The sequence below is a fragment of the Rhipicephalus microplus genome, chromosome 3 (genome assembly GCF_043290135.1).
Source record: "Rhipicephalus microplus isolate Deutch F79 chromosome 3, USDA_Rmic, whole genome shotgun sequence".
Taxonomy (NCBI): domain Eukaryota; kingdom Metazoa; phylum Arthropoda; class Arachnida; order Ixodida; family Ixodidae; genus Rhipicephalus; species Rhipicephalus microplus.
Genome location: NC_134702.1, coordinates 50,403,427 through 50,428,441, shown reverse-complemented (window position 1 = coordinate 50,428,441; position 25,015 = coordinate 50,403,427). Strand labels below are relative to the sequence as shown.

At 39.7% G+C, this 25,015-nt stretch overlaps 1 protein-coding gene across 8 annotated transcripts in view; it reads right to left on the bottom strand.

Annotated features, from left to right (window-relative positions):
• Nucleotides 1-25,015, bottom strand: part of unc-104 (kinesin family member unc-104) — a 119,837-nt gene that overhangs the window by 17,112 nt on the left and 77,710 nt on the right. For 5 of the 8 annotated variants that reach the window (XM_075889540.1, XM_075889538.1, XM_037425697.2 and 2 more), the window contains exons 7-30: nt 24,384-24,495; nt 23,623-23,766; nt 23,131-23,209; nt 22,967-23,045; nt 21,422-21,558; nt 20,728-20,896; nt 19,587-19,662; nt 19,008-19,087; nt 18,175-18,266; nt 17,693-17,833; nt 17,555-17,599; nt 17,177-17,254; nt 16,651-16,735; nt 16,483-16,555; nt 15,851-15,968; nt 14,767-14,921; nt 13,143-13,327; nt 8,826-8,966; nt 4,783-4,923; nt 3,729-3,847; nt 3,031-3,119; nt 2,363-2,465; nt 1,295-1,478; nt 618-708 (exon numbers count right to left, since the gene is read on the bottom strand). In XM_075889540.1, the coding sequence (XP_075745655.1) occupies nt 618-708; nt 1,295-1,478; nt 2,363-2,465; nt 3,031-3,119; nt 3,729-3,847; nt 4,783-4,923; nt 8,826-8,966; nt 13,143-13,327; nt 14,767-14,921; nt 15,851-15,968; nt 16,483-16,555; nt 16,651-16,735; nt 17,177-17,254; nt 17,555-17,599; nt 17,693-17,833; nt 18,175-18,266; nt 19,008-19,087; nt 19,587-19,662; nt 20,728-20,896; nt 21,422-21,558; nt 22,967-23,045; nt 23,131-23,209; nt 23,623-23,766; nt 24,384-24,495 (2,716 nt within the window). The remainder of the gene's footprint in view (nt 1-617; nt 709-1,294; nt 1,479-2,362; nt 2,466-3,030; nt 3,120-3,728; nt 3,848-4,782; nt 4,924-8,825; nt 8,967-13,142; nt 13,328-14,766; nt 14,922-15,850; nt 15,969-16,482; nt 16,556-16,650; nt 16,736-17,176; nt 17,255-17,554; nt 17,600-17,692; nt 17,834-18,174; nt 18,267-19,007; nt 19,088-19,586; nt 19,663-20,727; nt 20,897-21,421; nt 21,559-22,966; nt 23,046-23,130; nt 23,210-23,622; nt 23,767-24,383; nt 24,496-25,015) is intronic. The other 3 variants (XM_037425707.2, XM_075889542.1, XM_037425715.2) reach the window with 1 other exon arrangement.

Here is a 25,015-nt window from a genome sequence, read left to right as displayed (position 1 = left end):
CAGACCTGTTATTGCTCTGTTTCGTGCGGCTAGAGCCACTTGTCCCTCTAAGAAGGTTGTAAGGTGCTGGGAACCCCGCACCTATTTAATAGGCTAGAGTCTCGTTCGTTATCGGAATTAACCAGACAAATCACTCCACCAACTAAGAACGGCCATGCACCACCATTTTTTTAAAGTTCGAAAGCTTTTTATACCTTCTTATATGATCTAGGTATAGTAAATTATAAAAAAAATATTTTACACGCTACTACTTGCATTCTACTGAAAGCCAAATCCTGATACTATTCAAAGTTGTTTCCACTTTTTTTCTTAACCAAAAATAATGAAATTAGCACAGGCCTTGTTTCAATTTTTTAAAAAGTAGTGTGCAGGTCAGTTGGGTCATGACAAATGAGCCCATTTTCTTTTATAACATGTGATACATACTATTCGAATTCAATTCGAAATTATTCGACCAAGATCACCATTTGCTTTGATCCTAAAATTCACTATTCACACAAGCCTAAAGAATAGTGCATTAGGTATTGTGAAAGGGAAAGTTGTATGTGAAAAAATCTTTATTCTCTTCCGTGTCCCTTCACCACTCATTCTCATGGCTATAAGTAAATGACACTTACATTCTGAACATGGAAGAAGCCAGGAGGAGGTCCCTTGACTGTATTCTTGAGAGGCTCCGTGGAAAATGCCTCATCGTGACGGTGCAAGAAGCTGGAAAAGAATGGCCATAGGTGAAAAGTAGCACTAATAGCATGTACCACTGTGTATGCATTACATTAATGCTCTGGCAAGCTATAGGATTACAGTACTTTCAAATAAAGCTAATAAATTACAATATCTTTGATGCAAAAATTTTGTATGTGGCAGCACGACTGACAAATATTCTAGTTTCCAACCAATACATAACACATGGCAATAACTTTTGTACAGTTAACACCAAATTACAGAGATCATCTAGTTGTAGTCTACGACTGTTCTAAAATGCGCTCATTTAAATTTTTTTAAATATACTTGATGATAGAATAGCAAAAAAAAGTAAGGCAAGTAGACATTTCAGAATACACTGACTCTCTTGACAACTACTTTAACAAATAGCATAGCTGCTTTTAGCACGCTAAGATACAACTTTGCCTGAAAATTTCATTCACATGAGGTAAAAATGAAAAAACTTGTTTAAAACACCAGCCTGTTCGTTGATACATCACACGGTGATACGCGTGTACCCACCATTCAAGTGGTAGCAGCGTAATAGCTATCATACTAAATTGCAAAAAGCTTGAAAGCACATGTTGCATACTTGAACTGGGAGAAGATGTCGGCATATTCCTTCGAGATACCAATGGCCTGCAGCACAGTGACCCTGAATGTGAACTCCTTGCCGATCTGCAGGTGCTCGGGCAGCTTCTCTTCCTCCTGGCTCAGGGGAAGGATGTTGTTGTTCTCACCGTCCTGCTTGTAAGCCTCGAGCCGGCTGCACTCCTCTGCACAGAGAAAGCAGACAGCGACGAGCGTGAGCATTTTAACGAATCAGATTACAGTCGCATGACAGCTTCCCTCAGTACAAACATTCTCTCAACTACAGTGACATCTGTGATACGGCATCATGTTAAATATGAATAATGTAGTTCTTGAGTCACCATGTAAACTCATAGGTAGCGTTCGAGGGTTTATTGGTGACACATGCCACCTTGCAATATTGACATACCATGTGATACCGAAGAATGCCCCACATTCGCCATCGTGGTTATGGGTGGTGCTAACACTCCCACGTTTACATGTGCATAAGTACCCCAAAGAGAGGAACAGAAAACCACTATTACCGTATCATAGCAAAACTGGTAGAGCACTGTACAGGTAACGCGAGTGTTGCCGATTCGTATCCTATCTACCGAAAGTTGTTTTTTCATTTGCTTTGATTTTTCTTTGACCTACATACACCACACTTCAATCAAAAACTACAAATAACAACCCCTATGTTAATTATAAACATGTGTGAAAAATGATGAGCAGGACAATGCTTATGAACTGAAATGCTATACCTGAACAGCCCCAGTGAAAGTAATAGCACTGCCTTTTTCACACCGAAATGCAAAGATCTATACATGGAATAGCAATACATATTCGCACATGCCATGCATGCAACAAGATTCGACTTTCTTGTTTGAGACTGTCAATAACACTGTCCCACATTGTTAACTGTTACAGCAGAGAACTGTACAAAAACAGCAACCGTATACTGAAGTTTGTTGAACATTAGCCAAACAGCTTTACTGAACAGATATCTCATATCTGTATATGAAACATACAAGAGCTGAAATAATGACAAAATGTTGCAAAAATAGGAATAGAGAGAAAAGGATAATACCATGCTGCAGTAAAGTGTGTTGTTGCTCCTCCCCTTCCACTATGCGTTCTTCACAGCAAGGTGCTTTTTCAAGGCAAGGTGATGCACTTTCTATGCAGTGGTCCTGTGGACAGTGAACAGGATACATTCTTAGCTGCACTTTCCTACTAGAAAAAGCTCTCAAAAACTTTTTCTCTTGCATAACCTTCGTTTGCCTTACTTTCCTTCCACATTGAAAAATTGTGTGTAAACAATTCAGTGAGTAACAACATCTTGCTGCTCTTATAAAACAGTTAAGAAAATCTGGCTATTGAATTTGACCTGCTCTTTATTTACACCACAGACCATACAATGTATGACAGGTCCCTGCCATGCCACTCGATTGCCATCTGCCATTTTTTATTGTAACAACAAGCATTAAGTGCATCTCTGCATATGCATCGTAATTACAGCGCAAATCTAGCAAAAATGTTTAGCATTGCTCACATACAATCACACACTTTACGGCTAATTTACAAAATACAGTGAAGACAAAATACCCTGCAGCTGGCCTGTCTTGTCTATGTAAATCCCTATGATGCTTCAATGAAAATCACTTCGTCCTCAAATTCAACTGAACAGCATTTTAAACCTCGGGAACTATGCAATACCTAAGCGGCAAGGTTTCATAGTTTCTCAGGGCCACTTGCCTTCTTTGTGGTGTCAAAAAGTTCATCATTGAAGCTTATTCTTGCTGATTGGCGTACTCCTGTGCTGCAGTCTGCGCTTTCCTCATCATCTGAAAACAAAAAAAAATGTTATGGCAACATAAAAATGACCATGTCATTAAGACATTCCAAGTTTATTCTCTCATGAAACTTATATCCAAATTTTCCTAGCCGGCACTGTTTACAGCATCTGCATAAAGCTCGGAAGTATCACTTTGCTACCTTATGCTAAAATTTCTAAAAAGCCAACTAATCTAGCAAAGTTCAAAATCTTCTGCATTCAGTAGTATCATGCATGCTTGTTGGTGTACCACTACAAGCAAAAAGAGATGTTTTTCCGGGAGAAAACTGAATTTTTGTGGATAACACATGGCTTCATTAAGCAACACACCCACGTTGTTCACTGGCCATTACCACAACTAATAACTTGTGCACCGTGCTGAAGCTGAACATGACCCAGAACCAATGAACAGACAGACATAAGACACTCCTAACAAACATTTAGCATTTGAAAATTTTTTTTTGTGTGTTGTAAATGCTTCATCCTTCTTTTTGTTACTTCAGTCAACAAGGAGCAAATGGTTGCCATAGCTGTTGGAAATTTCCAGCTGTGTGAGGAACATAGTGGACATGTACAAAGTCACAAGAACACTACATCACGTAGACATCGCATTTCTCACCTATGACAGCTTGTACAGCGACTCGCAGGTAGCCCTTCACGTCGCCTTTCTCATTGACAATGGCCACCTTTTGCACCAGTGGCACAGGGTATAAGAGGTTGCTGAGGTACACAAAGGCCCTGGGAGAAAAATTGGCCAAGTGTGGTTTTTAATACACTTTGTCTTTGTTCAGTGCACAACATGAGCATACTGCTTGCCATAAATATTAATGGGTTTTGAAGGTGCTGGTGTGTGATGGTTAGGTGCACAAATACACCATGCGCTCATTACATGCACCTGACCCATGGCATCTTCGACAAATTACGCAGGTGTGCACCGTTTTGTTCCATGATCGTATCGCCTAGGCACCCCTTTGTGCACCTGCGTGATTTGTCTAAGATGCCAAAGAAGTAAAAAAGAGGTGAAAGGTGCTAACTACTGCAAAGTACTGCACAATATTTATAATAAATCAGATTACTATAATGTTTCGATATTCTGCAAACCATCACCTTATCCTGATATACCACCAGATGTCCTAATCTGACCTTGAAAACAAGCCCAACAACTTCAACAAATGTTTCTTCATGAAAAGAAATGCATGCAGCTATTTAATCAAGTAATGGACCAACAAAACAAATGTGTTCTGGATAATACAGTGACGATGACTAAGGCATATGCCAGAATAAACATGAACCACTAAATGCATTTTACAGCATTCATGTTTTGTTATGAAAACTAGAACACAAACTCTACAGTATTTTGAACTAATTTTATGAAAAAGCTTCATACAAATACAGTAAAATACTATGGTTAAAGGGAATCTGAAGAAACCAGGAAAATATGATCCATTTAAAAGGAATTTCATTCACTGAAAGATAACCAGAAGTGCATGCACTAAACCAATCATATCAGAGATAGTTTGATTGGAGCAGCAAACCTATTAAACAGGTTTTTTGCTTACTGAGAATCTTCTGTAGCTTACAGAGCCAATCCACACTGCCACATGTGGAAGTATCACACCATGCAGACATTCACACTGACACCTATATATCAGGTGAATTCTAAAAGGACATACCTGCCAATGAGCCTGAACCATGGAAACCGGTCATAGAAAGGATCCCCGCCAGTAATGCTGCTTTCAACATTGTAGTCGGGAGATGTAGGGGACAGTTCAGCCTCATTGTGGTACATCTCGCGCATCAGCTCCAGGCGTTGTCTGTAAATGAAGAGTACCTCTTACAACTAAACTTTCATCTAAAAAATAATCAATGTGTTTGCTGTGTTGACAACACTGCATTCAGCTTCGCCATATCAGTAAGATCTTGAGTTCTTTGGATAACAATAGAATCTTCTTGACAGAATAACAGCTCATGTGAATCTTGGCACAGGATAGCTAATTCAGAAAATTGTTTCTGCCAGTAAAGGCTCCAATGTCATGCACTTATGTCCAGCATTGTCCTGTGAGGTACACAGAGTATGTGTTTGTAACATTATAAAAAAACAAAAAAATTAGAGACACGATTTCTTTACTTTTATGCTCATATTTTACTGTGCTTCAATTTGCATTAATTTCTGACAGTGAAATTTTCTACATACGTATTATCACTGTTCTCATAGAATTTGAACATAAAGATTATATTTTTTATATTGCTTTTACTCCAAGCCAAACAAACTGTACACTTTATCATGAACTGCCATTTTTTTTGCAAGCCTCACAGTGATGACGGTGCCCAACTACTCTCATAAAATGACTTTACTTTAAGGGGCCATGCAACACGTTACGTGAAATATTACAAATGCATCTTTTGACCTGGCACAGATAATATCTAGCAAAAGCATCTCGAATGCACCTCGTATGAAAGGAGCTATTAGCATTAAAACAGAGCCACTGTAATCCCCCAGTAGCTTCAAAATCCCTTTTCTTCGTTCCTACTGGATGATAAAAAGTTCTGCCACTAAACAACATCTATTGTGCTCAAAACATTATTACTATATGAAGCAACTATGGTTGCAAGAGGCTACAGGACTTCTTTAGTGGTGCCATTACTTGCTACCAGAAGATGCCAATACAATACCAGTCAAGGAATTTATTCCTGATAACTTTCACTGAAGCCATTACTTGGTAAACATTTCTAAATATACCTAAACATCGGAATTAGAAATATTTAGGAGTGTATACGAGAAATGATTGGGTCTAAAAGAAGTTGAAAGGGGCAGCTGCTTTTCTGAACAGTACAGCAATATCTCACTGCTATGTGCAGGTGAGCAATATTTGGCCCTAAAGTTCAAAACTAGCTGTGTAATTCAGTGCTTGAGCTGATATATATATATATATATATATATATATATATATATATATATATACATGCATACAGCATATTGCAGGGCCCCTTTAAGGAACAATGGTATTATGATAGTAAGAACATGTACCAAAAAACGCTCTGAAGTGCATGAAAAGATGAGAGTGTACTCGGGCAGCATAAACGTGAGTCGAGGTAGTTGGGAATCCACATGCGATCATTACCAATAGTAAGCCGTGATGTGCAATAGAAAGAGAGCCTACATCACAGGAAATGGAACTAACCAAGGCAGGACGTTCAGGATATAATGTTCATGCTCAAATAAGTTTGGTGCATTAATTTTGGCTCAGAAATAGCCACATCTAGCAACATATGTTGCAGATCTGTGAACAATGCCGTCAGCAGGCCACTGTCAACCAATATGCAAATAAGCATTCCAGCAACCAGGAACGTACATACAAACAAGAATCGTTTATGAGCAATGAATGAGACCGACACAGGGCAATATGAAGAATTAGCGACACTTCAGGAAATCAAAGGTAAAATGCAACATGCTAGGAGTAGTCTCCTTCATGTTAGGTGCAGCATTTATGTAAACGTAGGATCAATGGAATGGCATTGCTTTTCTACTTTTTTCTTTCTGCACCACAAATCTTTTTGCATGAAATACCATGAAATGCCAACTCACTTGCAGACACACCTGAATTAGAGATATGCGTTCCTAATAAGAGTCGCGACATTGTGGCCTACGTTATTATTGAACATTAAAATACAGCCAACTAATACATGTTCCGTCTGGGATGACATAGCTAATTTAGAACACATGCTCTGGTGGTGCCCCATGTTACACTGTGGTGAAGTCTTCACGCAGCCCAAATGGGATGGTGCTATTGCCAGCTCCAGACTTTAACGGCAGTTATGGACAGTCCAACGGGCCCGCGATGCAGCAGAGAGACTTGATCTTTCTGTTCTGACATGGGAGCGGCTGGCAACGTGCTAAGGCGCGTTCCGAAGGACCTTATAAAGTTCCTCCATCTATCCATCCATAAAATGTGGGATGATACTAATGTATAATACGGAATTACACACAAATAATGTTTACTTCTACTACTCTTCAAGAAAGTCATTCTAGCACAGTGAGCTTAAGACGTCAGCGCTCCTGCCTGAAATTTCATATTCAGCAACCCAAACTAGATACCCAGCAAGTGACTTTCAATGACTCTGCAACAACTGGATGGAAGTGCTTCTAGTGCTAAAAATATAAAACGAATATGGCGGTTGAAAGCAGCATTGACAGCGATGAGACAAAGATGTTAGAGAACTAGAATACTCGAAGACAGAACTGTATCTTTGTGTTACAACAAGCAGCATTTTTGTAACCTAATATTTAAAATTACAAAATGTTTGGTGGCAAAACCATTCAGGTGAAAGCTGTACGAGTTAAATTCCCGCAAATGATACAATCAAATTACGTTAAATTGTTGCTGGACTTCGCGACTAACTTGAAGCCTAGCACAAGTTTTTGTCGCAGACTAACCCTTTAGTCCAAATCGCAAAAATGTATCACTTGTCACCAGTGTCTGTATCATAGTTGTTACCGAATGTAAAGCTTGGTATAATGAACACAGATATCATAAATTGTTGGCTCTAACAAAGTTGTACTTATAAAGAATTTTCTGATGTAGCAAAGCCGCTGTCATGTCAGATGCAATTTTATTATAATGAGGTTGGAACCTTGCACAAAGAAACACAGTATGCAGTGTTACCAAAATTTATCAAAATTAATTATGCATGCAGACAAGAAAAAAACGGGAAAATTTTTGTAGTTCTAATGTCTTTAATGTAGCACTCAAGTTATGTGTGTGTGTTAGAGTAGTACAGCAATGCGGATATACTTGTTGCATACCATACACTGTACAGAACTTTGCTGAACAAATTTTGTGTTGAATGCTTTGCGCAAAGGCCCACACAAAGTTCAAAGTTAAAATACTCTCATAAAAACATTTCATTCGTTGAGAGACTGTGTGAAAAAGGCGGCGGTTTATAAGCTTGCATGAGATAAATGTTTTGTGTGTCCAGCATTGATGTAAAACGAACTGCGATTCTTTTTTTCACCATTTCTTCCCACTACGGAAATTGTTTTGATTGATAAAATTAGAACAAAAAAAACGCTTGCATTATTATTAGCAATAACAAAGATTGCAATACACAACTCTATAGAGACAATTATAACACCCCTCACTGCTTATTTGCTAGTTTCTCTTTACCGGAAATTTGCGGCAGATTAATGGTATTGACAACAAGACAAGCGATGATGATGCTGTCCAAGTTATTTATTTCAGGGCCTTTTAGGGGAGCAAGTCCTCACACCTGGTGACGAGCAGCCCTATACAGCACGTGCAGCTCAACATATTAATCAAGTGCATTTACAACACACAAATCACGTGGCTAATTGAGCGACACCTCGAGCTGAAGCATCAGCACGGCCGGCATGAAATGAAGCCTACAAGAAGCGGAACAATCAACAAGCTGTGGGTAGCAGCACAATGCACATTCTTGTAGCTCAACGGCATGAGAGACTCAGAACGCCCGATTCAAACAAGCAGAGAGTACACAGGCATTGTGCAGAGAATGAGGAGAGTTTTGCATAGGCAGACGAAAAGAACAACAGAAAAGGAGCCAAACGAGAGGCCAATGCAAAACGGTGGGTATGCTGACCGCAACATTTATGCGAGGAAAGAAAGAAGGGGGGCCAAATGCAGTGAATGACGCGTGGCAGCAGCAGCAGCATCAGCGGCGGCGTAGTGCATGTTATGACCTTGTCTTGGAAGGGATGAGACTGGACAGGCCCAGGGCAGCTGACGCGCTCAAGCACTGCAGCGGGTCTTCCCGAGATTCGGGGCTCCCGGGGGACCAGGTGTCCTCATTGTACACATTGCGCATTAGCTCCAGGCGACGTCTACAGGTTGAGGGGTGGGGCAGGGCGGGAGAGGGGGTCATGGAGGTGCGCCACTCAGTTGCCGCGCCAGTCAATGCTTTCAATTGTTACTGCCCCCCGCTGCGCGATTATTTTAGTGCCCTAGGTTTGGCTAATCAAGTGAATTTTTCATTTTCAGTACACCCACAGCATGTGGTACTGCCAGTTTTTTTGTTTTTTTAATTGACCATCTTTAACTTAGCAAAAGAGCATAAAAAACCTGCAAAAATTACCTTCACACAGTGAAATAATTGCAAACACTGTATAATGCTATCTCCATGGAGCATTGCTTGATCACTACTATGCTCATGAACATTTCGAAATAGTGCAGTTATAGGAGTGATCGACAGAAGTAACCAGCCTTACTGCACTTCCTAGACATGAAATAGCTTACAGGTAACATTTAAATTGGCACATAACCAATCAACATTTGACTATCTGGTTCAGCATAGCCATTACATAACAAGTGAATAATATGCCCATGGAGCTTGTTGTTAGCAGGCTTAAGCTTTCATTAACTGTCACTAACTTCACCAAACACGCGTATTAGTATTCTGAGAGCTATGACAGCCTGTAATTGTGATGTAAGTAAATGCAGAATAACATGTAGCTCTAAAACATGTGCTCAGCATTATAACTGAACTTCTAAGCATTATCATGTGCATAGCGCGGGGCACTAGGCGGCGAAGCATACTGCTTAAAACAGCTGTGGCTGAACCCCAGCTGTAGACAAAGCGCCTTGAACGCCATGTACGAATGGTGGCTCCTTTATGCAAACGTGTGCTGTGGCATGTGCGCAAACCAGACATGTCCAGCCATTGCGAAATAACGCTTCAAATAAAGAATGATTCAACCAACGTGATTACTGTTCAAAAGTGCGTTGTGTGCACTATATTGCCACCTGGGACCACCAATCTGACAAAAGTTACCACTGGTCCATACCCACAATCACATACATACTGTAAACAAAGTAAGCCCCCCCCCCCCCATGGTGAACAATAGCCCAACAAGATTGGGAGGTGGGGGGCCAAGCTAGGCCATGAATCAAAATTCAAAATGTCAACAGAAGAGCCGCTAAAAATTTAAAAAAATGCACACTTGTGCTTCTAATGCAATGCTTTATTAAATACTCACGCATTTACTGTTTTCATTCGCCCTCATCAGGCAAATAGAAACAGTAAATGAAAACGGTGGCAGGGGAGAAGGGACACATACATTAAATCTCTCAAGGAAGGAAGGGAGGTGCTTGCTCAGACTTTCACGGTAGTATGCAAGTTCCCGGGCAATAAAGTATACAGACAAAAATTTCTAACTCCAGACCACATGTTTCAAGAGATGAAACTCAACCTAGAATGCTACGAATCCTCTAGTATAAAAACAAAGCACCACAAGCGTTGCAATCGGAAAAGTGCAGCTGCTTGTATACAATTGAGGTGCAAGCTAGGTCACAAGTTCACATGCAATATCCTATAGTCTTTCGACAGCCAACATGCATAATATTACCTGTCAAAATGCACTCATCAGAGGAACATGCATGAATAAAATGTCATACAGTTCAATTGAACTGTAGTAAGAAGCTGAAAAGCATCTTACCACACTATAAAAAATCAGCAGCACATGTTTCGCATAAAGCCAATATAAGGAAATATTCGATCGATTCAACAAAACAAAACCAAGTTTGTACAAGGGCAATTTTCAGGTGACCAACAAGGATGAATTTTCTGGTACATGATTACAGTGCATTTTGACAGAATTCACAAAACTAAGTCATATGCCAAACACATCGTATATTGTAAAGAAAAAAAAAATAAGACAAGAGCACCAAAGTGCGACCCCTACTATTGCTGTGCTATAACCATGCTGCGAACATTCATTTGGCTTGTATAAATCAAGCCTGAGTCACACCACACCAGATGTTCAACAGTTCAAAGTGTCTTATCTAGTATTCTTCCAAACTGGCACAGTTACAAATTTTGATAACAATCAGAAGACGACAGTTTCATCTATGCAAAACGAAAACATGCACATAAAGTTTCAAATCATGAGATATTCGATATTAATGCTATGCTGTGTATTGAGAGTAGAATCAGCAATCATTACAGAGCAGGGGCACAGCCATAAATTTGCTTCCTGAGGAGGAGTGGGGGTAAAGGTTTAGGCACCCTTTATACACATGTTTGGACATGCATTTTCATGTGTGCATGTATAATATACACATGCAAAACTAAAACATCTGGGGGAGTGGGGTGTTGACTGCCCAAGCCCCGTGCTGGCTATATTAATGTTACAGAGCAACTGAAAGCAAAGAGCACGAGGTTGCTGCATGGGTACCTGGTACATGCAGTATTACCTATTACCTTGCGTTGCTGAAGCCATTGTGATCTCTGAATGTATTGCGAGTGATCAAGCATAACAAAGTGAGATCTGGTACATCGCACGAGACCAAATGATCTTATGTATTATAAACACTTTGGAAATAAAACAAGATTTATAGCACAATAATACTTCACTGGTGTTTATAATGCTGCCTGCATAGTAGAAAAGAAACAAGCGCAAGACCAGGCTTTCACATATGACTAACTTTACCTCACAGTTATGCTTTCCCAATGCAGTAAAAAAAAAATTTAATTATAATTGATTTTATGTATTTTTTTATTCTTCAATTGTTCCCTATCAATTCTGAACAATGCTCTTTGATTATGTGTAAGTTTAATACTGTATTTTTATCCAGAGCTTGAAACCCCTCCTCCCCTCCTACACCTCTGGTTAAGCTGGTAGAACAGCATCACCAGGCAAAGTGCACCTACAGAAGTAGTGTCGTTTGGCATGAAAATGTGCACATCCAAAGAAGAGTGCCACTTGCCCTTTGATGTAAAATGGGTGGCACACAAGCAAGCTAGCATGTTCAAGGAGCGACACTGCTCTTAAAGTTTTTTATTTCTCAATTGATTTTAATGACACTTGTTGAGCTTATATATATTTGTGTGGTGATTTCAAATATCTCAATATTCTTCATGTATAATGTGCAGCTTTTGAAATACAAAACCTTTCATGTGCCTTCTGAGGAGCAACATTATTTTCTGAACTGAGAGATCTACAAAGTAAATTAGCATATCACAATACTCTGGAATCAGAGCTCATTGCAGTGCAACAAATATTATTGTTGTGAATCCATTTGAACAAAAGTTGTGATACGTTGAACATTTGCGAGTGAGTCAACTTAAAGCTGGAATATCACTCGCAAATGTTCAACTCACCATAACTTTTCTTTTAATGAGTTTAGAACACCAATTTTTGTTGTACTGCAATCAGCTCTGATTCCAGAGTATTGTGATATGCTAATTTACTTCCTATATCTCTCAGTTTAGAAAAAATGCTGCTTCCTAAAAAAGGCACATGAAAGGTTTTATGTTGCACACTCTACACTTTATACATGAATAATAATAGTATACATGAAATGACCACACAAATATACACAGACTCAGCAAGTTTTGTCAAAATTGATTAGGAAATAAAAAAAATTTAAGTGCCCTGTCCCTACTCAAGATAGTAATAAATAAAAACCATGCTGTGAGTAAACAATGCACCCTGTACTAACTTGACATGAATTTGATGAGAATGCTCGAAATTGATTTTTCTACTGCAAACTACATATTTTGAGATTCTAAGAATGATGATGCAAAAGAAAAGCGAACAATACGAGCCTGGCTCCACTTGCCACCATTATCTCTACATCAGGGCAGTCAAGTAGTATATCTATCCAGCATGCAGCAAATTGGGAACTGAGGCTTACACAGGCACTGACAATATGTCCTCTGAAAGCTCATTTCAGGAAATAAACAACATGCTGGGTGCTTCAACTCAGTCGTCTAGTTTGGCCATTTTGAAACAAAAACATAAAAAACTTGCATTTTAAGCAAGATGTGAGCCAGTGTGCTGTCCTCTGCCTTGGCCCTTACAGTTCCAGCATGATTTGCCACAGTACAGCACAGAAAAAAAAAAACATGCACTATTAACAAACAGCACAGCTTCCAGTGGGGTCTTTGCAAACCGTTCATGTTGGTACACTACACCTGCTGTGATGAAATGATAACTCAAGATCATGACTTCGATGCAGTGCCATGTAATGAGTGCCTTGAGAATGGAGGTAGCCCTAACCTGAGTTTGGTCAGTGTCCAGTGGTGGGTGGCTCCGTTTTTGGTGTCCTGCACTTCGACGGCAACCAGGGTTCGAGGGAAGGGCCGCTCCTGGTCTGAAAACTCATCCGATTCGTCGCGAGGAATCAGGTCCGGCGGGAGCGGCGAGTACAGCGTGTCTGTGACAAGGACAAACTGGAACTGCACCTGCAGACAAGAGTTTAGACAAAGAAGGCCTGTGTAAGTACTATCAAAATGTTCATATCATGAGTATCAATAATTATGAACTATACACCCATCACGTGTTGCACAGTGTTATCCTAATCAAATACGCAGTCAATGCCGAAAAAAAATGTTCACTTTTTTTTACCAATGTTGAAACAAGCTGACTAAAGAAACACCAAAGAGAAAATTGATTTGAGCTGTATTAAAATGGTGGGCTGCTACGACACCAATACAGTAACTGTATGCAAAGAAAAACTAAAAAAAATATGGGTGGTAACAGGGCCTCGTGATTATTGCATTAGTCACTTTGACATCCTGAATTTTCACGTCGGCTGCTTAGGTCTACTACAGTTGACATTTATCGATACAAACAGACAACACTGCAGTTTAGAAAATTAAGGCAGCATCTCATTAGTGGTGCACAGCCCGAAGGAAGAGCCGTGCTGGGCAGGCTTCTTTTGTTTCTTTTCAGTTTTCTTTTTCTTTCCTTTTTTCTTTCTTTTTCTCTTCCCTTTATTTTCAATTTTTTTCCTATTAATTTCCATTTTTCTTTTGTTATCTCTTTTTATATTTCTCGCTTGCTTCCTCTTTTTTGATTTCCCACCAGTTTTGCCTGCATTAGACAAAGCGACAGCAGCATGCGACAGCATACGGCCGCCCAGGCCTCTATAGTGGTTCGCACTTGATATCACCATCAAGGTGCTTGAAGAACAAGAGGAAGAAGGCTTATATTTTGCGCAAGTACGCGCTCATACATCTATGCTATATGTGGTTTAGCCTGCATTACGACAAGCGATGACAACGACGCACGATCACAGCATATGACAGCCCGGCCCCCTAAAGAGCTCCGCACTTAAGAAAAGCATAAGACTGCGGCTAGCAAGCTTAAAAATTTTTACTGTTCCACGATGGGCAAGTACGTGAAGACGCTTCAAAATCCATAACGTCACACAGGCATACAACAGCTGAGCTTTTTTTTTCGCCCCGCCGCGGTGGTCTAGTGGCTAAGGTACTCGGCTGCTGACCCGCAAGTCGCGGGTTCGAATCCCGGCTGTGGTGGCTGCATTTCCGATGGAGGCGGAAATTTTGTAGGCCCGTGTGCTCAGATTTGGGTGCACGTTAAAGAACCCCAGGTGGTCGAAATTTCCGGAGCCCTCCACTACGGCGTCTCTCATAATCAAATGGTGGTTTTGGGACGTTAAACCTCACATATCAATCAATCAACAGCTGAGCTTTGGCGTGAAATTAGAGTTGCTGAAATTTTTTTCTTCTTCCTCGCTTCTAATAATCTACCCATTATCACAAAATTAACGAAAGTGGACACTTAATTAAAATAACACTTTATCTATACATATTAAATGACCATTGTTTTTAGCTTTGATGTCCCCTTAGAATAGAATGTGGTTATTAATTATAATCACCTTCTTCTTCAATTCAACACTGATTGCATTGGCCTCCTTGAGGAAGATTGCGTTGCCCCAGAGATCGTCCCTGAGAGATGTGAACTGGTGGTACTTCCATTTCTGAAAGGCCCACGCAGCGACCTGGTACTCCCGGTCACTCCAAGGCTGGTCAACTGCACACAGCAATGTTTATGTTAGATAAACTAAAAAATAGCTCACTAATTACTAAACACTAATTTTGCATCCTAGCACAATGAGCCATCACAAAAGTGAAACCACCTACGTTTGCATAATGCAACGTCAGTCTCACTTTGTGCAGTTCAGTGTGTTGTGTTTGCTCAATAAGTGTGGGAACATTAGTAGAAAACAAAACTTTAGCAAGGAACACTGCAAAGTAACTTTCCTGCCAGACTTTTCTATAGTGCTGTGCAACATAAGGCACTTGCAGCCCTGACAAAAGGATATTGCTGCTCATGTGTTCATGCTGCATATCAGGAATCTGGAACTAAACAAAGGCACTGTGCAGAGGCTATGCGCAGAAAACAACAGCACAATGAATAAGCAGCATATGGAGTGTATAAAGAGTTTGCAGGTACCCGTCTACAAGTGCTCACAAACATTCATAAGGCTCATAAGTGCTTGAGCAAGATAGCTAAAGCCCTACAATAGCCTTTCATTGTAAAATAGCAGCTGGTTTGACATGTGGATGATGCAAGATGCGCATGTATATCGCACAGAAAACTAAAAATGAAACGGAAGCGTGCAGAAGTCAGTGCTGTCATCAGCACGGTTGCCAAATTCTTTATTATTGTCTGTGAATCATATATTTCTGAATATAATCAAAGGAATCGTATCTGCTTTTCTAAGTGCCAGGCTGTGGTTACTGCAGCCAGAATCTTGAGGACATGAAAGTCTTTGTCTACATGTTACAATCATGGCCAAGACATATAGGTAAATAATAAAAATCACAAAAATACTGTCCATGCTTAAGGGCGTGGGGCTGCTATAGTTAGCTCAGATGATGCTTGGCATTTAATTGCGCTCGTAATGTGGACGCCCTTCAAGTTTGCTACTGAAGGGAGTAACGAAGCTAAAAACTCACAAACAGCGTCGTCTTCAGCAGTGGCTGCTTCGTCTGCTGTGCACGCACTGTACATGCTGGAAATCATCGACTGTTCCTCTACTTGTCGTTGCAAACACTCGATGCGAGCCTCGTACGTCTGAAATAGATAGGCAGTAATGCAATGAAGTCATGTTCCAGTGATGAAAAACCTCTTTACGCCATCAGTGTTGCAATGAGTGCCATGGGTGAAATGAACCTAAACCTGGATTAACAGCAATTTAGATAAACAGCAAGATAGCACAAGCATTCAATTCTTGAGTGGTCTAAGAAATATTTCACATAGTTTGTGAGCATTAACAATCTTTGAGGCATTTCGGAGATCTTAAGCTGTTAAATAACTATTTTTATTGATATGAGAATTGAAAATTTAATATACTACATGTACTACAACTTTTTTCATTGCTATGTCATTAAAATACATACAAACACAATTTAGTGACATGTATCATGTAGCAGAAATTTTAAATATGAGAGTACTAAAAAACTTGAGCTGTTAGGCTCTTTATGGCAATAACTTCACCCAATTTGCCACCAGAGTTATCAAGGAGAACTCCCTTCCAGCCATGATGATGACAAGATGATTCTGACCATAATCATTTGTATACCCTCACCTTTCTCTCTTGCTCAAACTGCTGATCAGCCTCTTCTTTTTCCTTCTTGTACTGCTCCTCCAAAGCTAAGAGCCTGAAATAGCAGACACGTGTGAGACATTCAGACAAAAAATGTGAATATCTGTAACACATATGACAAAAGGCAAAAAAAAAAAGAACATCACATACTTCTTCTCCATTTCTTGCTTCAAATCAATGCCCTGTTTTTCCAAGAGCTCCACTTGTGCGAAGGACCAATCAACTGGCTCTCCACCTGGTCACAACAAAGCACAAGTGTCATTAACATTTGTCAATGTCACAGAACCCCACCCGAGACAAACAAAATCCTGATTAATAAAACTGGCACAACTGTTAATGAATTAAATCATACTTGATTTTATGCAATGATGATGTCACATGTTGCAACTCTGCCAAATATGTTTATGCCATCCAGAGCTTACAGAGTTGACAAGAATTGTTTTTTTTAGTGAGCTTTGAAGCCTATAAGACATTCACATCATTATAAAGTGACTAACGAAATGGTGCTGTTAATTATAACACAACTAGTTGCAAAAAGATGAGTGTTAACTTCATAGATCTGCCTGCATAATGCACTTGAAATACATTGAAGAAATGAAAAAATACCCAGCCCACCATTTCAAATTTGGACATCTGTACATGTACCAACAAGAAATGATAAGGTAATAGTGATTACCATTAGAGTAAACAGAGTCATCCATCTTCTTGCCTAAGGTTAACATCTCTAGGTGGTCACTCTCATCTGGTTGAGCTTCTGTAACAGATGCACGAGAATTTCATAAGTTTGTCTGCATGACAGAAAAAGTACTCTGCGTGAACTTGACTGCCCTATTAGCAGTAAAATGTGCACTCAACAAACAACGAGCACTGCGTCAACACTGGGAGAGATCTAAAAACAAGTATTACAAAGGCACTGTGGTGTGGATAATGGTTAGACCCACTGATACCAAACAATTTTTATTTACTCATGTATGATATTCTGTAAATGTTCTGTAGAGAAGCAGATTGACTAATTAAATTAAAATAAAATAATAATGAAAAGAGAACAACTTACTTTCTGGCATCTCAACTGGCGATTTCCGCTCCCTGCTTTCTCGGGCTGCAAGAGCGGTGGAGCAGAAATACAACAAATGTAACTTTTGTCGGCATAGAAAGGCGTCCACAGAATAAGATTACTCATTAAGATGAATACCTTGCTCGGGATGTTGAAAGCGAAACACGTGAGACTTCCCCAATATTACTCGGGAACCAGTCTTCAGTTGAATGGAATCCACAATCTCCCGCCCATTGACATATACGAGGGCTCCTTGGCATGGGTAGAGAGTGACAGTGCCTGCGTAGATGCAAAGATGCATTATGAGGCCCAGCTCCGATTCTCTGTGATACCCTTGGTACGAGCCACCAGCATATGGATATGATGGAGAGCTAGTTCTATGTTATAAGCATATAGAACTCATGTCTGAAAGGTATGAACACTGCTGACAGACAGGAAGAGTTGTTGGTTAAGTTATCAATCTGAGGGCCTCTAACCAGATGTACTACATCTGTGATAGTGAAATAGCTAACTGTATCAGTAACAAAAGAAGGTCATAATGAAAGTCATTTTGGCAAGTTGTACCAGCATGGAGATCTCAGCAAGTATATTGAAAATTAATAGAATTTTGGTTGAAATACCTTCATTGTTTTCAAACCAGCAGTGCTCATTCAGGATCTGAGAGCCACTAAGTCTGATGTCCTGAGCGACATTTGCATCTGGCCTTCCCACTCTATAAAAGAAACAAGAAAAAAATAAGAAAAATTCAGAATTAATGTTTTTTTACTTAACAAGCAAAATAGTCACAATCACAGTAACACTATGCACTGCTCACACATTGTAACACTAGCAAAACCGCACCATACACTTGAGTCAGTGAACATATGCTTAGCTGAAGACTAGGACATGCCCGCACACATTCAATAACAGCAGAAAATAATATTAGGGCACTCCAAGAATTCTCTCAATGAAGTTCAATAAAAGTTTGAAGCACTAAGAGCATGCCACTATTTGTTTTCTAAGGTTGTACAGACAATATCACCAGGCTCCTAAAGCTCTGCACATTTATGCAGTTATTATGAAACCAGTCTCAAACGTGAAAGTGCACACTCAATAAAAATTTGTTTCTTTATTAAACTGCTTCTTATGCAACACACATTCAGGCACAACAGATGTATGCTACAAAAACCATCGTGTTATACTCTTACCATCTTCTGTAGTATAAAGAAAAGACTATTTTAAACTAGACAAATCAGATAGCACAAACCCTCGCTTTCTAGACCGGCACACTTTGGGGAAACATTATAGTCAGGGAGAACCAAGGGTGGGAATGATGCTGGGGTTCACGATTAATATCGGCACGACATGCTTAGTAACGCTTGACATCACAACAGTGGTTTTCAGACTGTGTCTATATAACATGCTTCGGGCACTGTCACAAGACAATATCCCAGTAATATGAACCACTGCTCACCTTGTTATGCCATCTTTTATGTAATACAGGAGGCATTCAGACATCAGTGGATCTTCGTTAAGATTCACTAAGTGAGGAGTCTGTGAACAAAATGATTAGACGTGGTTACTAATGAGACCAGAACCACAATAAAGCTTTAGAAATGTTCTAATCAGTTAAGTACAACATGGCAGTTATCATTATTACAAAAGTGCAACAATGTCCACAACTTTCCTTAACATATATACTACAAGTATAATATTTGTTCTTGTTAAATTTATACATAATGTATAAAATCAAACAATACATCAGGCAGTCCAAGCAATTATGCATCGTGCAAGCTCGCAGTAGGTGTGGTAGGAGTTAGTAGAAAGGTTCACACATGCATGAAAGAAACCATCACACTTGACATCCTAAAAGGCAGAAATATATGTTTGTGCAATTGAACTGTTAAAATTGTCATCAAGATGAACCAAGTAGCCCAGCAACAAATTGTGATGGCTACCACGTTCGATTTCGCAATGTGTTGCTGTTAATGTTTATCTTTTTTATAATAAAGTAAATAGCTTGCACTAAAAGAAAAAGTTTCAAAAATCTTACCTTTTTCGGAGAGAATACACCTACGGTGTCACCATCTTCACGGAGTGCTACACCCATTTCAGCTAGAACAGCTTCCCTGTGAAATGGGGGAAAGAAAACACTATAACAGCGGTCTCAAACTCGCTCTAGCTGGTGGGCATAGTATCAAAGTTTATTCCCGCATAGGTCAGGACAGTGAAGAAGGTAAAAGCAGAGGGGGGGGGGGGGGGGGTAGTTTGAACAAAATGTCATGTAATTGCCACATCTCATATGTTGGTCATTTCTAAAGGAAATTTGGAGCAATCATTCAATAAACATCGATGATATTCTCCGGAATGCCTGAAATCTGGATGCCAATTTCGGGATACAGATGTGCTTTTGCTCCAAAGTGATGTTTTAATACATGGTAACAGCAGAGAATGTCTCACGAAGAATTGCTTTAGATCATGATTAAAACACTGCGCTACAGTTCCTGGGACCTAAAAATTTACAGGACACACATTACCAAGCGGACTTGACACGTGTGTCCTCTCTATCTTTGTTTATGTCCCAGTAACTGTAGCACGGTATTTTCATCACGGCAAACTAACTAGCCCAATATCTCACTTTGCTGATGCTTTAGATCGGGCACGCCTACATATCTCATGAACATAATTATTAACAAAATAACATGGTAAAGAAAAATGTGGGATGAAAATGGTTGTGTGGGGCAGGCCACTAGCAAAAGGTCCGCAGGCTGCACTATGGGATGAATTGGCTCGCTGACATAGTGAAGATGAGAGGGGTTACAAAGATAAGAAAGATTTGGTTCCGAAACAAGACCTAAATCAGTTACTGTATAGTGTTGCTAGTCGAGTGACTTCACAAGTCATAAAACAAAAAGGTCACAAGAAGAAACATTCTAGATCTCCTTGGGTGTTTTTTGCAACACATGTTTGTAAAACAAATATACATGGCAATGAAAGGATAAGTTGTCGTCGGCGTATGCCCTCGTCGGCAATATCATCGGCAATGCCCTCATGGCGCTGCAGGTACTTGTATAAATAAAAAAAATATGTCTCTTCAATATCTACACACACCCTTTCAGCAGCATTTGAAACTCTCTTGATTTTCTGCACCGCGTGCACACTAAATGACAAGACGAGTCGAGAGGATAGCCCACCTCTGTAGCCGTATGGCCTCCGTCTTCTTCAGCTTTTCTTCCCAGGTCTCATTGAGCTCAGCAATGAGCTTCTCGGACTCCTGGAGCTGTTCTATCGCATTCTCCGAGGCCGCAGAGACAGATAGGTGCGGTTTCCGCTTCCCAGTCTCCACATTCATGTTGTCGTCAGCTGCCACATCACGTTAAAATTCAATTAAATTATGCATGTTACAGGTTGCTGCATTTTAGCCAAAAAATCTTTACTAACAATACCCGATCAAGTCCAATCAGTATTCATTACGTCATTGCAAACTAGTGCAGAAATTTAAAGGCAGTGTTGCCACAGGTCGGTTTTCTTTTTTCCTTTTCAGTTTGTTATCCATATTCACTAAGCTTATCCTGATCCCCTCTTTTCCTTACTGTTTACGTGCCCTTAACCCATATCAAAGACACAGACATGGTATGGAGAGTTAATTAAGCATAAACATGAGGTCAGATTACGAATAAGAGCTTAATTTATTCATGAAGTATTTCAAGATGACAGAAATGACAAGTGTAAGGCTGGTTTACGAATGCTACAGAACAAGTGCCATAAGTTGATGCTGTTACTTGGCTAAGTTATTCAGCAATCAGTGCAATGAGTAATGCGTTAGTGAAAAAATGAAAGCATTTAAGGCACCCGGCTGTGATCAAGCACAATGGGAAGGACGCTCACCGTCAACGTCGATCCCTTCAGCCAGGAGCAGGTTTTTAAGACGAGAAATCTCATCCTTGAGCTCCCTGATGAGTCGAGCATTAGCATCCTCATTGATGACAGCCTTGCAGACAATCTGTTTCGCTCTGTCAGCATACCTGCATTGTGAGTGCACCAACAAAGAAATTGCCTCGCATGAATCACCCACATACAGTCTACGTGTGCACAACCTACATACGAGTAACCTATATACTACTACACAAAGTGGTCATTGCAGCCACTCATCACGACCACTTGCAACTATCTGAACAAATTATGACTGAGAAAAAGTGAAAATCTTGTTTAGTGACATCCCCCTTCACTGTGACAACACTCAGCTCTCAATAAAGGTGTGCAAAAAAAAAGAGAAAGAAGAAAATAAAACAGATAATGTCAATCAGTGCACATTATTAAAGAGTTATTGTGGTTTGGTGCACATATACGTCTGTCTTTTAATCACATGTGTTCTTCTTCATATGCTACTTTTTCTTTACCTTGTATTTTTGTTCACTAGCACAAGAGATGCCACCAGTAATGATTGGTTGGTCGTCTTTGAGACCTCCTTCTGTATTAAACAGCTCTGCACTAGCATTTCTATTACACTAAAAACTTCAATATAACGAAGTTGCATCTTGCAAGAAAATAAGCTTGTTATATCCGAATATTCGTTATAAAGGTTATTAACAACACTGTATTTAATGTAAAACAGTTTTTCATTTACTTTGTTATAACCAATGTTTTGTTATATCTGTGTTTATTATATTGAGGTTTGAGTCTACATGCAACAACTAGCAGTTTGAATTTTGTAATGAAATTTAGAACAAAGCCCATACAACCCTTCATAAATACCACACACGTTTTCTTGTCAGGCATTCCATGCTTTCAGAAATGTAACTTGTTCGAAAAGCACTTCAGTTGACATCTTTTCAAGGAAGTTGGCTCGTACTACATCACACAAAACTCTGCTCACAAAATGCCAATATAATTTAACTGTTCATTCTAAATGTTATTCTTTTGGTTTTCTGACAGCATCACTCATGATTATGCAACTATTTTTCTCTATTTTGAAATATGCTAAGGAACTTCTGTAGGCTTTCTCCACATCTACCAGGCTGCCAGACATCCAACATACAGAAAAACAACAAGCTTTTAGAGCTCACTATGTGAAGCAGCATGTATTAGGTATTTTTTAATCATCATATACACTCAAACCTCAATATAACAAATCTGGATATAAAGAAATATTCATTATAATGAAGCAAATAAAAAATAATCTTGCAATAGATATGGTATTAGGAATGAACCTTTATAACAAATGTTTGGAAATAATTAACTCTTTTTCATGTACGATGCAACCTTGTTATAATGAAGTTCGGGTGTATAAAGAGATTTTAAGAGGGAGTACTTGGGAATCATAACAACACTAAGGGTTCCAGCTTCATAACACGATGTTTAAAGCTGCTGATGAAGGTGAGCAGCACGGAGGTGTGTTCTGCACACTGGATGGGCAGTGGACTCTTAGCTCACCTCAATGTGCTAAGCGTCTCCTCGTAGTTGATGTCGGCTGGGCTGATGGCCGCAATCATGGCAGTTTTTGAGTTGCCACCTAAAACAAACAAATTCACGTGGTTAATTACCTTTTGACTGCTAATAAGGTGGACTAAAGAGAGCACACAGTCTTATCAACGTACCTAAATTTTCTCTTAAAAGCCAGGTCAAAACTGAATCTCGGTAGGGAATGAAGTCGCCCTTGCGTTTCTTCTTGGTCGCCTGCAAGTAAACGAAGCGTCAGTTGTTTAGTAGAGAATTCGAAACTTTTCAGCAACAGTTACTCTGTCAGCCTGAATCAATCACACCACAAATTTTACATGCGTAAAATCTGTTGCAGGAACAAGAGCCAATAGAAATGGCCTATGATTCATTGCAAAAAATACTCACCGCCTGGTTTGCATCAGAAGCATGTGGGAAGAAATGATTCGGAAGAATGTTAAAGCATTCTCAAGACTTGGAAAACACTAAAGGAGGGACCTTAATAAGAACTATGTCATAGGATATGAGGAATAGAACACCATTGTAAAAAAAAAAAAACACAGCCACCCTCTAGATAAAACTCTGAAGATTGTGAGTGACGTATATTTGAAAAAAAAAATTTAATGAAGGCAGTTGATAGTCATGTAGCTTACCACTTCAGCAAGTGCAGAAATGACTTTGCCCAGAGTGGTAAGTGACTTGTTGATGTTCGCGCCTTCCTTCAGCCGAGTGCCTTGAGCTCCTGTAGAGTCAGCCCGCTCGCTTCCAGCCAGATCCACCAGGCTGATCTTGCTAACCTGAAGGACGAAAATGCAACGCAGGCGACACTCATATTCACCACTTAAGCTGTAAGCTATGCAATTTACACTGGCTGAACAGGAATTCCAGGCCTTACATCTCTCAGAATCAAATCTGCTCCTCAATTGAATGACTGAAGTCAATGATAATGCCATAACATTATGCACTAGATCCAATTAATGACATCCTAAAACAAATTTGAAGACCTAAAACCCAATTTGTACAAGTACGTGCCATTGTACCTGGGTTTTTAAAGATCAGTGGCAAAATGGTGGACATTATACATCATTCGTGGCACATATAATACTGACCTCCATGCATGTCTATCTTGTTACCAAGTGATCTATATAGACACTAAAAAAATACTTATGCCTTACATTCCTGCATTGGCAAGGTGTTCCCTTTCTGCTACTATGACTTCCCTTGCCACAGAAACTTTTCACCAAACCCTGGAGAGCCAAAAATAATATCACTGGCATCATTTGTGAGAAAAAAAGATTTGTTTGCAGTAACGTTTATATAAACATTTATGCACATTTTACAAATTGCCGTCTGATTGGGGGCATTCCGCCAGTCAGAACAATGCTACATGCAAGCTACACAATTCTGAACCTACCCTTTCTGTGGCGAGCCCTGTATCCTTGTCAGTCTTCCTTTGGGTGAAGATGATGGTGAACACAGCATGCGAGCGGCTACTGGTCTCATTCATATTGGTGGCTGCTACAGTCCTGCAGTAAGTGATGGTAAAGACACCTTTAAGTAGATGAAGCAACTCATATACAGTTAAACCCCTTTATAGGAGGCAAGCTCCAGGCAGCAATTCTTGTCTTTTATATGAGATGTCTCTTATAATCAAGGTACCTTGTATGCATTTTCTTAACGTGTATTTTACTGTAGGCACACTGGTGTCTCTAATAACCATTTGTTCCTTATATCAGTGTCTCTCATAAAGGGGTCTGAGAGTATAGAAAACTCATTGATTATGAATTTGATAGTGTTGCCAGAGTCATGACAGAAAACTCTGCACCTCGGGCTCCTTCATAGTTTGCTAAAATCCCATAACATCTACGTTCCTGCATTCTGTCAATCTTCACAAATTAATTCATCCAACCTTGTGCAGAGTAAAATAATGCCACATTTTCTTTAACACACCTCATAGGCAATTCACACATATGAAGCTATAACCAACTGAAAGTCAGGTTTTGAAACTGTATGGTTCAAAAAACAAGTTTTTTTTTTATGGGTGCC